General features: G+C 39.6%; 1 protein-coding gene across 1 annotated transcript in view; it reads right to left on the bottom strand.

Annotated features, from left to right (window-relative positions):
- Positions 1 to 1,531: 1,531 nt before the first annotated feature.
- The window catches only part of ART3 (ADP-ribosyltransferase 3 (inactive)), a 37,363-nt gene continuing 20,422 nt past the window's right edge, over positions 1,532 to 18,472 (bottom strand). Inside the window, exons 4-9 of the mRNA XM_073017413.1 lie at positions 16,520 to 16,552; positions 15,216 to 15,248; positions 13,846 to 13,875; positions 13,345 to 13,374; positions 10,359 to 10,391; positions 1,532 to 1,666 (exon numbers count right to left, since the gene is read on the bottom strand). Coding sequence (XP_072873514.1) covers positions 1,533 to 1,666; positions 10,359 to 10,391; positions 13,345 to 13,374; positions 13,846 to 13,875; positions 15,216 to 15,248; positions 16,520 to 16,552 — 293 coding nt within the window. The 3' untranslated portion in view covers position 1,532. The remainder of the gene's footprint in view (positions 1,667 to 10,358; positions 10,392 to 13,344; positions 13,375 to 13,845; positions 13,876 to 15,215; positions 15,249 to 16,519; positions 16,553 to 18,472) is intronic.

Here is an 18,472-nt window from a genome sequence, read left to right as displayed (position 1 = left end):
ATATTTTGTGGTGTTTTTTGTTTGTTTGTTTTTTTGACAAGTCTCTCTGTCACCCAGGCTGGCGTACAGTGGCATAATCATGACTCACTGCAGCCTTGACCTCCTGGGCTTAAGCAGTTCTCCCACCTCAGACTTGAGTAACTGGGACTACAGGCATGCACCACCACAATGGGCTAATACTTTTTATTTTGTGTAGAGATGGGGTCTTGCTATGTTGCCCAGGCTGGTCTTGAACTCCTAGACTCCAGCAATCCTCCTGCCTTGGCCTGCCAGAGTGCTAGGATTACAGGCCTGAACCTCCATGCCTGGCCAAGACTAGGAACTTTAAAACTGATTGTTTCTTTCCAAATTGACTGCCAGAAGTATGCAGCTACTTTTGCCAAGTTTATGGCACGTAAATTTGTTACACTACTATCCTCTCATCATTCTTTCCTATCCATTATACTGCAATACCAACGGTGTTGGGACAGGAATTTCTCTCCTTTTCCACATTTTCTCCATGGCCCAGAAGATCTGCATGTTCATCATTCTTACCCATGTAGTCAAGTATAGGAGTTTCTGTCCCTCTGCACACCCCTTATCGTAGGAAGAGTTGTCGGTCTAATTGATGAGAATTGTTACTCACTGAGCTATATAATCTAGCAGATGGATCACTCATCATGCATACCATGCTCGCTTCTTTAGCCTCTGATTTTTCATGTTCTAATATTGCTGGTTGCTAGTTCAACCAGATAAATATACCAGACAGGGCCTAAGGTCAGCCTTTTAAAGACAGTCCCAGTCATCCTGTTAGGTTCCTGTCCCACTGGTGATTGTGTATAGAAGGCAGGCCTGTGGTCCTTAATCATATAGCTGGTTAGATAACTAGACTCAGTTATCGAAGCAAATGTTATAGACTGAGTAGTTTGTGTCCTCAAAAAATTCATGTTGAAATCCTAACAATATGGTGATTTTGGGAGGTCATGATGAAGGTGGGGCCTTCATGAGTGGAATTAGTGCTCTCTCTCTCTTGTCCCTTCTGCCATGTGAGATGGTGAGGAAGGGACAAGGAAGAGGCCCTCACCAGGAACTAAGTCTGCTGGCATCGTAATCTCGGACTTCCCAGCCTCCAGAACTGTGAGAAATAACTATCTGTTGCTTATAAGTTACCTAGTCTACAGGGGTCTGTTACAGCAACCCAAACAGACTAAGAGAGATGAGTAGACAGATATTAAATACAGATATTAAATTCATGTTAAACACTAACAGTATTGAGCATACTGGTAATTCTGAAATATCTAAAAATCTTTTATTGAATTCAATCAGAAGTATACAGTTTTCGGGATTTTTTTCAATTAGTATAGAAGTGAAAAGTTCTGTGACATATATCTGGACCAACTTTCTGAATTTACAAAATGAATAACAAATATACAATTCTCATTTTATCAGTGACTTTGGCCAACAAGTGAAAAATACATCATTCCTTTTGATCTTCTGTGGGATCCCTATAGTTATTTCAAGTAAAGAACAAGAAAGATAAACAATGCATGAAACTACAGAGCAACAAAGAGATTTATAGCAGAAACACTGATTAAAATGATGACCATCCCAAACTGTGGAAGCAGCATTTTGCCCAAGGATGCAGAAGGATGGCTTTTGGGACCTGGAACAGGAACTGGACCTGGAGCTGTTAACGAGAATACACAGTCACCGACACATCATTTTTTACATCAAGTATCACCCACCTATACAATATAACCTCAATATGTAAACAGTGATACTAAAGTTCAATTAGAAACTTACCTGAAATACTTCCAGCCAAAAGCAATTTTCAAATAAGTGTAATTCACTACAGATTTCAGGCTGTATTTCCATATACAGTTGACCCTTAATATGGGTGTTGGGGTGCCAACCTCCACACAATGAAAACCTACATGTAACCTGATTCCCAAAAACTTAACTACTAATAGCCTACCATTGACTGGAAGCCTTACTGGTAATAGAAATAGTTGATTAACATATTTTATATGTATTATATACTGTATTCTGGTTGGGGCATGGTGGCTTACACCTGTAATCCCAGCATTTTAGGAGGCCAAGGCAGGAGGATCGCTTGAGACCAGGAGTTTGAGCCTGGGCAACATAGCGAGAGCCCATCTCTATTTTTAAAAAGAAAAAAATAGTGGTTTAGCACATACTTTGTATATGTATTATACTGTATTTTGGCCAGGCGTGGTGGCTCACGCCTGTAATCCCAGCACTTTGGGAGGCCAAGGCAGGTGGATCACGAGGTCAGGAGATCGAGACCATCCTGGCTAACACGGTGAAACCCTGTCTGTACTAAATATACAAAAAATTAGCCGGGCGAGGTGGTGGGTGCCCGTAGTCCCAGCTATTCGGGAGGCTGAGGCAGGAGAATGGTATGAACCCAGGCAGCAGAGCTTGCAGTGAGCCGAGATCACACCACTGCACTCCAGCCTGGGCAACAGAGTGAGACTCTGTCTCTAAATAAATAAATAAATAAATAAATAAATAAAAATATGCTGTGTTTTTACAATAAAATAGAGAAAAGAAAATATTAAAATCATAAGGAAGAGAAAACATTTACAGTACTGTACTGTATTTACTAATACCCTAAGTTTACAATCTGTTTATAAGATGACTTATCTGTCTGAAATGGCTGGCAACTGCGGCTGCAGACCTGAATCTACATATCAAGCAATTCAACTTCTTCTTGTAATGTCATGACTTCTCTCTGCTTGTGAGACTTACGGCATCACTAGTGGCACTTCCTTTGAGTCCCATGGTGTTATTCAAGGTTTTCAGTATTGCACCAAACATGACAAAAAATACACGAGAACTGTGAGATCACTTTTTACTGTGATGTGCAATTTACTGGAGATGAACTCCTCGGAGATGTTTAGCAACACATGGTGTTTTAAGAGGATACTCGAAACACTTGAACTCACTGCAATAGCAACAGGAGGTGGCCATGAAATGATTACAATGATACAGTATGTACTATAGTTAATTTTATGCAGTTAAGTTTTAATACCACATCTTTACATTCACATTTCTTTTGACTTTGAATGGTGCCACATATGGTCTGTGTGCACAAATTTGGATAAATACTAACATTTTACAATAGATTTGTGTATGTTTTATGGTAGTAAATGATAAAAAGACTAGTATCTACATATATTTTATGCATTCATGACATATATATATTTCTGGGCCATGCAGTTTGTCTGCAAGTTTCTTCAAATGGATGCAAATCTCCAAAAAAATTTCCAATATATTTATTGAAAATCCATGTATAAGTGGACCCATGCAGTTCAAACCTGTGTTGTTCAAGGGTCAACTATATATCATCAAGGTTTGCTACGCTAGGTTTTATCTAGGATTTCACATGCTTTTACATTTCTATATAGCCAATATAATGATTTTCTGTTGTTCAAGTTCTCTAGTATTTTTTTTTTTAGCAATTTTTCTATTTCCATTTTCTATGTGTCTCTTCTATTTCAAACAAGATAACCACCAACATACAACTGGATATACAGTCATCCCTCAGTATCCTTTGGGGACTTGTTCTAGAACCCCTGAGGATACCAAAATCCACAGATGCTCAGGTCCCTTATATAAAATAGCATAAATAAATAAAATAGCATACACGGTATTTGCATATACCTACACACATCCTCCTGTATACCTTATACCCTCTCTAGATTTCTTATAATACCTAATACGATGTAAATGATATGCAAGTATTTGTTATACTGTATGGGATTTTTAATTTGTATTATTTTTTTCCCAAAAATATTTTCGATCCACAGTTGGTTGAATCCCAGAGGATACAGAGGGCTAACTATAGCTGCATTGTTTTTTAAACACTAATCTCTGCAAGATGATTAAAAAAAAATGTTTTTCCCTCCATACATACACTACTGGAGAAACTCCTTCTCTTTCTTTTTTTTTTTTTTTTTTGGAGACAGAGTCTCGCTCTGTTGCCCAGGCTGGAGTGCAGTGGCCGGATCTCGGCTCACTGCAAGCTCTGCCTCCTGGGTTTACGCCATTCTCCTGCCTCAGCCTCCCAAGTAGCTGGGACTACAGGCGCCCGCCACCTCGCCCGGCTAGTTTTTTGTATTTTTTAGTAGAGATGGGGTTTCACCGTGTTAGCCAGGATGCTCTCGATCTCTTGACCTCGTGATCCGCCCGTCTTGGCCTCCCAAAGTGCTGGGATTACAGGCTTGAGCCACCGCGCCCGGCCAACTCTTTCCCTTTCATTTGAACTAGTGGAGAGGAGCAGTGGAGTCCATCCATAGGATAAACTGTTTCACGCTGCCCTAAACTGTTTTTGTTTAAACTACAGGGAAGCGTTGACTGGAAGTATCCAAATGGGATCACCACTCAGATATCATAAATAAAACCAAGAAAAATAGGCAGTAAGATTTGTAAAAGGCTTCATAGTATCAATGTACTTGCCATAGTTATAAACATGCAGTTAGATGTATACACATGGAGAAATGGATAGGCAGATGCACACATGCATTAGTACAGTCATGCAACACGTAACGACGTTTCCGTCAGTGACAGACCACATGTATGACAGAGATCCCATAAGATTATAATAGAGCTGAAAATTTCCTACTGCCTAGCAACATCGTAGCCGTCGTAACGTATTGTTTGGGGTGATGCTGGTGTAAATAAACCTGCAGGGCCAGTTGTATAACTGTATAGCACATACAATTATGTACAATACATAACATTTGATAATAAACAACTATGTTACTGTTTTATGTAGTTACTATACTTTTAATCATTATTTTAGACTGTACTCCTTCTACTTATTAAAAAACGTTAACTATAAAACAGCCTGAGGCAGGTCCTTCAGGAGAAACCCCAGAAGGCACTATCATAGGAGATGACAGCTCCATGCATGTTACTGCCCCTGAAGACCTTCCAGTGGAACAAGATGCGGAGGTGCAAGACAGTGACAGTGATGATCCTGACCCTATATAGGCCTGGGCTAATGTAAATGTTTGTGTCTTAGTTGTTAACAAAAGTTTAAAAAGTTAAAAAAAGAAAGGTGATTTAAAAAAGCTTTACAGAATAGGATATAAAGAAAAAATATTTTTGTACTACTGTACAACGTGTGTTTTAAGCTAAGTGTTATCACGAAAGAGTCAAGAGGTTAAAATTAAGTTTATAAAGTAAAACAGTTACATTAAGCTATGGTTAATTGACTGTTGAAGGAAAATTTGTTGTGAATTTAGTGTAGCGTCTGTACAGTATGTATAAAGTCTACAGGAGTGTCCAGCAGTGTCCCAGGCCTTCACATTCGCTCAACACTTACCACCCAGAGCAACTTCTCAGCCTGCAAGCTCCATTCATGTGAAGTGCCCTATATACCTGTACCATTTTTTAATCTTTTATATTTTTACCGTAACTTTTCTATGTTTAGATACACAGATACTTACCATTGTGTTACTGCTGCCTACAGTACTCAGTACAGTAACATGCTGTAAAGGTTTATAGCCTAGGAGCAGTAGGCTATACCATGTAGCCTACATGTGTAGCAGGCTCTACCATCTAGGGTTGGGTAAGTACACACTAGGATGTTTGCACAACGATGAAATCACTTAACACATTCATCAGAACATATCCCCATCGTTAAGCAATGCATGACTGTATGTTACCACAGACCAGTGGTTCTCAGGGGGGCAGCATTGCCCCAAGAGGCAGTTTGGACAATTGTCAAGTTTCTTTTTTTTTTTTTTTTTTTTTAATCACTGCTAACAGTGGAGTGGAGGTAGAGGGCTAGATATCCTGCAGTGCTCTATTCCTGGACCATGAAATTTGACCAACTTCCTGCACTACTTTCAAATGGACTGCTAGACATACATGTAAGTTAAAACCTATTTAAAATAATCGAACTCAGAACCTAAAGCAGTTTTATGTATAAATATTTTTAATAGTTTTGATAAACATTAAACATCAGTTTTTATTTAGTATCTACTGTATTTCTTCATTTTCTTATACTTTCTGTATAGAACAGCTTCCACTCCCAAATTTATTTGCATAAATAAATGTAAACATCTGTCTACTTTAGACATGATGTTGATTTTTATGGGTACAAGTGCATCTTATCTATGGATCTTCTTTCGGGATAATATAAGGACTTTATAAAATACTGTTATAAAAAGGGAGAATTGGGTTGAGAACCACTGTTCTTTCTTTTTTAATATATATTTTCTTTTGTATTTTATATTTTGCTCCCAGTCTCCAGACTGGTGAGAACCACTGTTCTAAAGAGTAGAGACTCTAGGTACAATGGAAAATGATTATTGAAGAAACAAAGCTATACTGTCCCCAACACACACATGCACACACAAGCTTTTGGATGTGACATTCTACTCTGTTGTTAAGATGCCTGAGACCCTTGCAACTTTGTTCCCTTTATTGAGGAAAAATAAATTTCTCACTTTTTCTATATTACAGAAGCAGGCATTTATCAACTGAGGAAATGATATATTTCTTACTAGGATTGTTGATATTTCCTTGACTTTTATCTTCTAAAATGTAAAGAGATTTTGAGTTAGTTATATTGTACATCTGTTTATCCAGAAAAGAAAGATCTGATTAAAAATTAAGCAAACTCGGTTATCTCTGGGAGTGGGTCTGAGGGGCAGGGTAATAGGTTTACGGGTATGTGTGGGGTTAGGGGAAGGGTTTAATTTGTTCTCATCTGTGCTCTTTGCATTTTTTTTTACCATCAATATGTGTTTACATTAAAATAAAAGTTAAAATTTTGTTTACAAAAAAGTATTTTCTACATATTGAACTTAGATTCCCAAGTACATTAATACCTAGTATTCATTGAGTGTTTACTGTGTGCCATGCATTGTGCAAATGCTTTATGTACACTGTCACCTTTACTTCTTAGTCTTATTAGCCAGGTATAATTATCCATATTTCACAGATATTCCTTAAAACATTCATGCAATGTTTTGAGGAATGCCATGCATAAAATCACGGAGGTAATTGGTGCTAGAAATATCAAATTTCAAATTTGCTCTGAATTACTATGCTATACAGATGCTTCTCGACTTATGGTGGGGTTGTGTCTCAATAAATCCAATGTAAGTTGAAAATACCATAAGTTAAAAATGCATTTAACTTACCCAACCTACAGAACATCATGGCTTAACCCAGCCTACCTTAAACATGCTCAGAACAGTTACATGAGCCTGCAGTTGGGCAAAATCAGCTAACATAAACTTATTTTATAATAAAATATAGAATGTCTCATGTAATCTATCGAATATTGTACAGAAAGTAAAAAAGAGAATGGTATGGGTACTTGAAGTATGGTTTTTACTGAATGTGTATGGTTTTCAGACCATTGCAAAGTCAAAAAATCCTAAGTTGAACCTGATAGAGCAGGAGCACCGTCATCTTGGACAAACACCGCCACTTTAAATTCCAGCTCCCTTTCTAGCCTCATGCATTTCAAGGAAATCACCTCTTCTAACTACAAGCAGACAGAAGGAGCAAACAGTAAAACACAGATAAAACAGCTGGGGCACAAAGGGAGGTGAGGGGAAAGTCTCTTGAGTAACTCCCAAACTTCACCCTCATACAATGGGCCCCAGTAAAACGGTGGGCCTTAATAAGCACATTCCTTTCCCTTCAGGTGCACTAAGTTAGGGAAGCTAAAAGCAGACTTGGGGAATATGCCTGCAGCTGCAGAACGATGTATGGGAACACACAACTCTCCCTCCCAGATAAGCACAACAAAGAGACACAGAAGCAGTCCAAGCCTCTGATAAACTCTCCCACCCTGAATCCTTAAAAACTCTTTGTAAAAAAGTGGGCCTCTAACGTCACTCGGCCAGAAGGCACCTCTCGGGTTTTCTCTAAAATAGATCTGTCCTAACTGGCAAGCCACCTTTTCGTGTTTCTTTCCTCTTTCTTTAATTCTTACAGAACCATTGTAACTTGGAGACCATCTGTACTACCAAGTGTGTGCCTAGCATTGAAATATTATGATATTACCATATTTTAACAGCTTTGAAGCCAAATAGCAATTCTAGGTGCCCAAGATAGAGGTGGATAACTAAATCTGTTTGGAAGACAAGTGTAACAGAAAGTGAACAAAGCTTGAAAAGTTTGAGTCCTGGGTGTCTCTTTCTAGCCTATTATAAATTCCTTAATCTTCTTATGTTCCATGTTCTCATCTCTCAAGTGTCAGTAACATTTATCTCATTGGATTAAATGAGCTCCTGTGTACTGTTTTCACATCACCTTTTTAAAAGCTACACACAGCTTTCCAGGAGAGGGCACAATACACTGTAGTCCCAGCAAAATCTAGTGGCCTATTGGACGATACAGAGTGTGGTGAGGAGCACAGAATGGCTGGTCCCAGTATTGGCACGCTGCACAGTCCTCATTCACAGTTCTTGGATGATACTATTTCTATGTCTACAGATTCCCTCACCCTGGGAAGCCTGCCTCATTCTGGAATAGACAGGCCCAGCTGGAAGCCAACTGTTCCAGTTTAAGATCAAGTGCCTTTTTTGATGTTTGGCCCAGAGAACCATAATAGCAGCCTGCTGCTCACACTGAAAGTTCTCAACGTTTTTGCTGTCTGGCTTGCAGACTGGGGTACTGGCAAGTGTACAGCCCAGATGTCTTCCCCAGACCCCATAAGACTGAACTAACTGAATGATTATGGTAAAGGACTTAGAATCCATGGTGCCTCCACCCCCAGTAAAGAATGTATTACCAGGTTTTTCATTCAGTTGTATCATTTTTATTCCTAAACAAGAAAGAGGTTTTCAGATAATAACAAAGGCAGCTACTATTTACTACTATGCTACTACCATTCATTTTGCTGGGTACTTGATCTCATTAGGTCTTTAATCAGCCCTGCAAGACAGAAGCTTTCCTCATTTTACAGATGTGAAAGCAGAGGCATAGAAAAGTGAAGTAACTTATATAAAGTTACTGAGAGGAAAGAGACAGAGACTTCCTGAAGCCAGGTCTGTCTGTCTACACAGCTCACGTTCATCTCCCGCCACGCTCACTGGCTGCTTTCAGATAACCACAGTTTGATAAGCAAGACCCCCGTGACGGCACTGTGCAAACCCACGACCAGCGAGCTGAAGAGATGCAGATGCACAAGGTGAGTCGTCAGTGTCACTAGAGATTCACTTCAAAGTTGTGGCCAAATAAATCCAACAGTACAAACTTGGGTCAATATAAAAGAGGTCCTGGACCCTTTTCTCTGAGCCTATGTTCTCTGAGCCTTTATTTAACTAACAGAAAACGCTGTTTCTGTACACAGCATGCAGCTTCCATTGACAGCAGTGTTACGTGAAGTTCAGCACTGTGTGGCTGGATATAGTTTTTAAGATACCAAATATCTAATTTCTTTAACAGATCATCATTTCCATAATAACAAAACCTGCAAAAAATATTTTCAAAGTACTGCATGAACTCAGGAGAAAAGGTTTTAAGCACTGGACAGTGGCTTGCACCCTGAGATTCTATGGTTTCATAGTCCTTACAAATATTCCTGTCATGTACATGTGACTACTGATGGCTACATTTGATAGATGATAATTATGAGGCATAGACAGTCCCGTGCATGTCTAATGGTGACTATACTCCCCAAACTGGCATCTTCCCCTCTGACATGCCTATCAGTTGCTTACCAGGTAGTGGAAAAGGTTCTGGAACTTTCATTCCTAAATGAGAAGGAAGTTTTCAGTGACTTACAGTTTGCTCCACTGAGTATAATTTTCAAACTCTTGTCTGCTGAGCTTAAGAGATGCCAGCACCCAAGGCCCCGATGCACTATAGTTTCTGGCTTTTTATTTCAAAGTTCTCCTTACATAAACCCTCATTATACAAATCCACACCAAGATTAGAAGAGTCTTCTGCCATAGCACTTCACTGAGCGTGTGTATGCCAGGAGAACACCGTGTTTTGCTACCTGGAGATACAGGCAATGAGATGTTAGCCAAGACTAACAGTCAACTTGTGCATAAAGTTAGGTTTCTATTGAATAATTTTTAGCTGTAGAACCTGGAAGGTGCTGGATTGATGCATCCAGATCCCAGGAGCCTTTCCCTCAGCCATATCCAGAGCAGAACTAACTTTCCTGCCCCAGAGACAATGTTCCAGGAGCACATGAATGCACAGGGGGAAAGGGACTTTCTCTACGCTTCCCCAGCTAAATATCTGTAGATGACTGGCAGGCAGCTATAAGGGAAATATTCATGAATAAGAGTCTCATGACAGTATTCTCCTAAATGCGTGGGGAATCCTGCTCACCTCATTCTTGGGCTCAGGGAATAAATAGAAAGCTGTCTTACCTGGTATTTCGGTGGGTTCAAGGATTTTCACACCTAAGGGCAGAAATGAATATTGGTTTGTATCAAACAGTTATCTTATATTGTTAATACTCTCTTGTGTCTATCCCTCCTCCATTTCCAACTCAAAAAAAAAAAAAAAAAAAAAGGCAGGGAGAAAGAAAAAAGAAACAGCAACAACAAAAACACCAACACCTTTCAGTGGCTCTTCATTCTCCATGTGACAGAGTCCAAACTCCTTAGCCTGGATTTTAAGAACTTCCACAATCTAACCCCTGTCTCTCCAGCTTTATCTTCAGGAGGCAGTCCTAAGACATCAGTTTGTGGATGAAACAGTACTGGTTTTACATTTCTGCTTGGTTTAGCTCTATTGTCATTATAGTTATTAGCTCCGTGACTTTGGGCAGACTACTTAATCCCTCCTAACTTCAGTTTCTCATTTTGCAAGAGAAATATTTACTCCTTACGTTTGTAGTTAGTGAGGATTAAAGGAAAGACCGCATAAAAGTGCTTGGTACACTGCATGGAGCAAAAAAAAAGAACTCAATAAATGAAGTCCTTTTCTTCTAGTCTAACTCATTCCTCAAACTCTCCAGGCTCAGTAATATTTTTTTTCTTTTTTGAGAGACAGGGTCTCACTGTGTCACCCAGGCTGTGGTGGGGTACAATGACACGATCATAACTCACTATGATTCTCCTGCTTACGCCTCCCAAAGAGCTGGGATTATAGGTATGAGCCACTGTGCTGGCCTTCCACAGTGTTCTTAATCCTAGGAATCCTTATTGTCTCCTAACCATGTAGCTAGTCTCAGTAAATAGATTATTTACCCGGTGAAACAGTGAGCCCCTGACTTTTTATTCCTAAGGATGAGAATAAGAACTATTTAGTAAAAAAATGCAATCAGCTTGAAAATTAATTTGATCTTATACTTGACTTCTGTAGTAGAAAACTCAGAATGTTTTGAGAAATGGCAGGGGACAAGGTAACAAAAAGAAGGTATTTAACCCACTGGAGCCTAACTGATGATAAGAACTAAGGCTAGTGACCCAGAATCTCTCCTAGGTTAAGCATCTCTTGTTCATTTTTAAAAAATTCAAACCAAAGACCTTGACCCAAAATTGTCATTATATGTAATATATAAAATATGCTTCCTAATTATATAATATGTTATAATTTGGAAAAATACAGAAAATTATTAAAAATTAAAGTTCTCTTAAAACTGCAGATCTCAGAAATACTCTACTCATTCTTAACATTTTTGGTGTATTTCAATCATTTTGCTATGCATACATATGTATGCATATACATTTTTAAAAGTTGGTATTATACTGTATATGCTGTTTTATATCCAATATTTACCATTGTATTAAGAATACTTTCTTCCATCTTTAGATGGTTTCAAAAACATGATTTATAAGTTGTTTAGTGTTTCATAATATAGATAGTATTTTATTTAACCATACCCAACGGTTGGACACTGAGGCTGTTTCTAAATTTTTGCTACTGTCAAGTAAAAATTATAGGAGACCATTGCTTTAGACTAATTTTCTGCAGTAGGCCCCAAAAGACCAGACTAAAAATTGACATGGAGTCGCCCATGCTAAAGTTCCACACCACCTAAACTAAGTTGTCTGACCTTCTAAGAAATTAGGAGAAAGAAATAACAGAATTTCCCAAACAGGCCAGTTTAAAATCTTCAATCAGCTTAATAAATGAAGTTCCTGCTGCTTCAATCCTTACACACAAAAAAGGTAGCCTGAAATAAACTGATGTTAACTAATCAGTTATTTTTCTACTGTTCTGTCTAAAAGTAACTAATATACTCTGTTCTTTGCTTCCACTTTCTTTGGCTCTTCTGTGTCTTTAAAGCCAAACTTCTGTGCTCAGCTCAATGGAACACTTATTCTATGGAATAAAGTGTTGTCCAATTCTAGAATCTCAAATAAAGCCAATTGATCTCTTTAAATTTGTTGTACTTTTGTCTTTTGACACTACCATAACACTGTGATAAGCATTTTTGTACACAAATCTTTGTGTTCATCTCTAATTTCCTTGGGACAAATATCCAAAAGTGTTTTAACCGAGTCAAAAGGTATAAACATTTTTAAGACGAGTAATACATACTACTAAATTGCTCTCCAAAAAAGTTCCAATTTATAATCTCACCAGTAATTTATGAGACTGTTCCTGTCCCGGTACCCTTGAGGACATCTGAGTAATTTTTTTTTTCAAGACGGAGTCTCATCGTGTCACCCAGGCTGGAATGCAGTGGCGTGATCTCGGCTCACTGTAACCTCCACCTCCCAGGTTCAAGTGATTCTCCTGCCTCAGCCTCCTGAGTAGCTGGGATTACAGGTGTGTGCCACCATGCCCGGCTAATGTTTGTATTTTTAGTAGAGATGGGGTTTCACTATGTTGATTGGGTTTCACAGGTTGGTCTTGAACTCCTGACCTCGTGATCCACCCGCTTTGGCCTCCCAAAGTGCTGGGATTACAGGTGTGAGCCACCCGGCCCGGCCATTTGAGTAATATTAAAAATAAAACAAAAACAAATACTTGAGGATGAGATATACTTTGGATGTACTAAATAATCAAATGGATATAGCTAATGGCATATATTAATCAGATTGCTGGAGATAGAAATAAATACAAAGAATAGTCATTTTAATTTAGAAAAAACAACACTATTTGTTATGCCCTGCCCAATACCCTAGAGGTCACAAGAATGTGGGGAAAAATTAGCCACACCTTCCTCTATTTGGTGGGATGACCTAAAGATTGTTAGACGGGAGAAACAGAGTTGCTATGTCATTTTTCTAAAGAATTCTACCTGAAATCCAGGAGGGTCTCTAATATACCAAACCAGTAAGCTAAGGTGAGCTCTGCCTTCCTCCCACTTTTCTTACCATGACATTCTTCCCTGTTCCCACATGTAAAGGGAGATATATTACAAAATGTAAGCCCCCAGAATTTATATAAATGTCTTACCACGGTCTTCAAGCTTCTGGTTTTTCTCACCTGAGTCACAAAAATAAGCTCATCAGTTTTTAATGTTGGAACAAAAGAATTGGCAGTTACTACAGCTACAGCAAAATTATTTTCAAGAAATATGAAAATATTCCCACCTGTAAAGGGAGGTACATTGCAAAATGTAAGCCCCCAGAATTTTTTTTTTTTTTTGACACGGAACCTCGCTCTGTTACCAGGCTATGGTGCTGTGGCACGATCTCAGCTCAGTGCAACCTCCAACTCCCTGGTTCAAGGGATTCTCCTGCCTCAGCCTCCCAAGTAGCTGGGATTACAGGCACATGCCACCACGCCCGGTTGATTTTTGTATTTTTAGTAGAGATGGGGTTTCACTATATTGGTCAGGATGGTCTCAATCTCCTGACTTCGTGATCTGCCCGCCTCGGCCTCCCAAAGTGCTGGGATTACAGGCATGAGCCACTGCGCCCGGTCAAGCCCCCAATATATATAAAAATGTCTTACCATGGTCTTCAAGCTTCTGGGTTTTCTCACCTGAGTCACAAAAAAGAAGTTCATCAGTTTTAACGATGACACAAAAGAACTAACTGGCAGTTACTATTGCTACAGCAAAATTGCTTTCAGGAAATATGACTATAAAGAACCATTTGATATGTCCAGGAAACTACCCTACTAAACTTAAGTTGTCAATCAGAGTCTAAATGTACCTTAGCTAACGAGCTGGAACATTCTCTGCCCCCACTATTAAGAAAAGTATTACAAATAACTTGTCTACCAGGGATCTCAAGGAGCCGAGAAAATGTCTATGTTGAAGAGTCAGCTAAAGTCCCTGTGAAGTGATCAGTAGAACCTGTGACTGCAATGGAACAATAAAAAGAAGGGCTGCTAAGAAGTCCTCAAGGTGTGCTTCACTACTATCAGGACAGGAAGTATCTTCCCAAACATGAAATAAACTGCATGTTTTAAAAAGGCTGGAACCTCTTCTCTTTTCAACAAAGAAAAATTTACTATAGCCACATAAACCAAACACATGATAAGGAACTTACATGCAAAGAAATGGTTTGGGCCATATATCCTTAAGTGGAAACTTTAAGAGCATCTAATCACCTACATATTTTAGTTAAATAACATTAAACATCAAGCATCAGCATATTTGAGAGATGCAAATATGCTGAGTTCTGTGTTTTCATCTGAGTATTTGGAGTCACACAGGTTCATTTCAATGACTGAATACAGAGCTATACCTAAGAAGCCCCCAGAACTGGTCAAGAAAGACTAGCTCTTCATTCTCACCACCCGTATTCACCAGAAAGTTTCCAAGTTGTTCAGATCTCCACAAAGCCAATTCTCTCATTTGAGAAAGGTACATTTCCCTAGAATAGCTTCTTTATTTTTTTCTTCTCATATAGGCCAAGTCACTGCTTTATATCTGGCAAATATTCTTCAGCTAAGAAATACATTTGCTAAACAAGAAAGAGCTATTAAACATCCAGGTGAGGATTATTATTATTAACTTTGGAGACAGGGTTTCGCCCTGTCACCCAGGCTGGAGTGCAGTGGGCGTGATCTTGGCTCACTGCAACCTCTGCTTCCCAGACTCAAGTGATCCTCCCGCCTCAGTCTCCCAAGTAGCTGGGACTACAGGTGCACACCACCATACCTGGCTAAGTTTTGTATTTACAGGTGCACACCACCATGCCTGGCTAAATTTTGTATTTTTTTGTAGAGATGGGGTTCCACCATTGTTGCCCAGGCTGATCTCAAACTCCTGGGCTTAAGTGATCCACTCACCTTGGCCTTCCAAAGTGCTGGGATTACAGGCATGAGCCACTATGCCCAACCAAGATTATTTTTAAAAATTCGAGCATACTCACCAGGGTTGTAGACATAAACGGGTTGAAAATATTCTGAAATACAGACACGTTTTCATTACATGGTACTATGCTTAGATGTGAATGTCAGGTTCAGTCTATTTTTAAATGTTCATTAATAATAAAGATTTAGTTGGCTTATATTTAAGAAACATAAAAATATGGTTATTATGAGAGATATAAAATTTCAATTCAAAGACAAATGGATGTGGATTCACTTTTTTTTTTTTTTTTTTTTCTGAGACGGAGTCTTGCTTTGTCGCCCAGGTTGGAGTGTAGTGGCACGATCCCGGCTCACTGCAACCTCTACCTCCCAGGTTCAAGCGATTCTCCTGCCTCAACCTCCCAAGTAGCTGGGATCACAGGCACCTGCCACCACACCTGGCTAATTTTTATATTTTTAGTAGAGCTAGTTTCACATGTTGCCCAGGCTGGCCTCAAACTCCTGAGCTCAAGCAATCCACCTGCCTCAGCCTCTGGATGTGGATTCATTTAAGTTACATGAAAAAAAAAAAATTCACAGGAAAGCTAGCCAGGAAGACAGCTAGAAACAGACCCTTGTTTTTGAACTTTTTTTGTCTCTCTTCTGATACCTTTGGTATGTTTTTAAACTTTTTAATGAGGAAATCTTCAAAAGGATCCACCCAGAGCATGTCTTCATCCAAAGGCATTTTTGGTATCTTCAATTCAAATTAGGCCTATTTGATAATGCTGTTCCTTAATACTCTTAGAATTTTCTACCTTCCCAAATCTTTCCCACAGTCCTCTAAGAAAGATTTTTTTTTTTGCCACATCCTCTTATTTTTCCCCGAAGAAGTTAAAATCGACCATATTACCCTTGTGTCATCCCATTCTCCTCCCTCCTTGACCTATATTCATGCCATTCCTTCATTGGTCTCCCAAATGTTATTTCCTAAGATAAGAAAATATAGGAACAGGAGCTAGCTCTTTGCACAGGAGTCAAGCGGGAAATAGCTGAAGATGCAGGAGAATTAAGGAGTCCTTAAACTCCTGTAAAGTCAGGCTCGGATGACAGCGACATGTTCCCTTTATGCCCAGGCCAGTGCAGTGTTTGAGAGAAGAGCCACAGGCAAGTCTGTGGGTGGGGATGAGGGTGGCAGTGGGGAGCTGGCAGCAAAGGCTCCTAGGCTCTCCACCAAAAGGTACTAGCAGTAGCACAATTTAGCTTTGAGAAAATGATGTCTGACAGTATGACAGCACAGTGGTGGGGTGGCTCTGACCCATACCTATGAGAAGTCACTGATAAAATTCCTACTGTAGGGATAAGACCTTAAAGCATACCTTACCTAGGTTCTCAACACAGTTTTCAGTTTTTAGTCCTGAAACACAAAGATAAAGCTTTATTAGTTAGACATAATCTACCCTAGTAAAATATTTCAATTCATCTATGGCTATTGGTAACCGAATCTGTCACCTCCTGGTCTATCAGACTCATAATTAGTAAGATGCAAATTGCAGGCTGGGCATGGTGGCTCATACCTGTAACTCCAAGGCTGATGCGAGAGGATCGCTTCAGCCCAGGAGTTCAAGACCAGTCTGGGCAATATAGGGAGGCCCCATTTCTACAAAAAAATTTTTTAAATAATTAGCCAGGCATGGTGGCACACATCTGTAGTCCCAGCAACTCAGGAAGGTCAGGTGGGAGGATCACTTGAGCCCAGGAGGTTGAAGCTGCAGTGAGCCGTGATCAAGCTACTACACTCCAGCCTGGGCGACAGAGTGAGACCCTGTCTCAATTATTTAAAAAAATTGCAGAACAATTATATTTTAGTATTTACAGTACAGTCACCAAACAGCCATATGACCTCTGACAAAACACCTAAGCCTTCTGGAATTCAGTTTTCTTATCTGTATCTTTTACTAGGAGACTGCTTCAAATGACTTTCAAGGGCCCATCCTGGGCTGATACTTTATCATTCTATTCTATAATTAGTCTGCAAAATTTAGGAGAAAATTTACCTGTCCAACTAATCCTCTCTTCAGATACTAAATATCCTCAACAAACCTATCCCTCTACTACAACAATTCCTATCCTTTGAAGAAAAAGAATCTCAATGAGACCTTCAACATCCTTTAATATTTGAACAAAGATCCTTCGCATTCATATAAAGGAAATGAGTTGGTATGCACCAGAATATTCATTTGTGTAAGAGGAAATCCACAGTATTTGCAGAACAGAACGTGGCATCTGACAGTACTTTTTGTAAGGTCATAGATGTTCTCACTGGTGATACCCTAGAAAAAGTTCAGTGCTGCAGTGATTCCCCTGAGACTTGACAGAAAGGGAATCTACCAGCCAACAGCAGTAAGGTAAGAAGGTTAGTGAGACAGCATACAGATCTGGTGCAGTATGAGCCATATGGAAGGCCTACCAGAATGCACAACGAAGGTCCAGATGCCTCGCGGTCTCTATTCCATACCTGACGAACACACTAATCTAATCTGGAAGTTCAGCTACCTGAGGAGGAGCCTCTTTACCTACAATAGGAGAATCCCTAGAGAGGCCTGGCTCCTAAAAAGATATATACTTCTATAATCTACTCTCAAGCCCTGCTCCATTTGTAGTGAGTGTCTGAACCAAAAATCCAGGTGATTTGGTCCATTTTCTACTGGTCCAGGAAATAACAGGTCTGTTATAATCTTGACAGTGCCCTGAGGTTAAACTCAGGCATTTGACTAGACTAGAAATTTAAAAATTGGTTCTAGAGATTATTGCAAAATATTGTCTCAGGGCATGGTGGCTCACGCCTGTAATCTCAGCACTTTGGGAGACCAAGGCGGGTGGATCACCTGAGGTCAGGAGATCGAGATCATCCTGGCCAACATGGTGAAACCCCATCTCCACTAAAAATACAAAAATTAGTCCAGTGTGGTGGTGTATGCCTATAATCCCAGCTACTTGGGAGGCTAAGGCCAGAGAATCACCTGAAACCCAGAGGCAGAGGTTGCAGTGAGCCAAGATCACGCCATTGCAATCCAGCCTGGGCAACAAGAGTAAAAAACTGTCTCAAAAAAAAAAAAACAGTTGTCTCAGCAGGAGATGAGTGAGTACGAGCCTCATCCAGAGAGCTTATTTGAGGATAAGGTGAAGGTGAGGGGGAATTGTGGATGAGAAGGCTACAGATGTAAGTTGAAAGATGCAACCTGGAGACCAGGCACCAGGGGGATTTTGAAGGGCTTTGTCTTTTGTCTGTAGCACAAGTTAGAGCATGTTTCTCAAAGTGTAGTTTTCCAGCCAC

Source organism: Chlorocebus sabaeus, chromosome 7 (assembly GCF_047675955.1).
Source record: "Chlorocebus sabaeus isolate Y175 chromosome 7, mChlSab1.0.hap1, whole genome shotgun sequence".
NCBI lineage: Eukaryota > Metazoa > Chordata > Mammalia > Primates > Cercopithecidae > Chlorocebus > Chlorocebus sabaeus.
The sequence above is the reverse complement of the archived record's forward strand: the minus strand, read 5'-3'. Positions and strand labels throughout refer to the sequence as shown.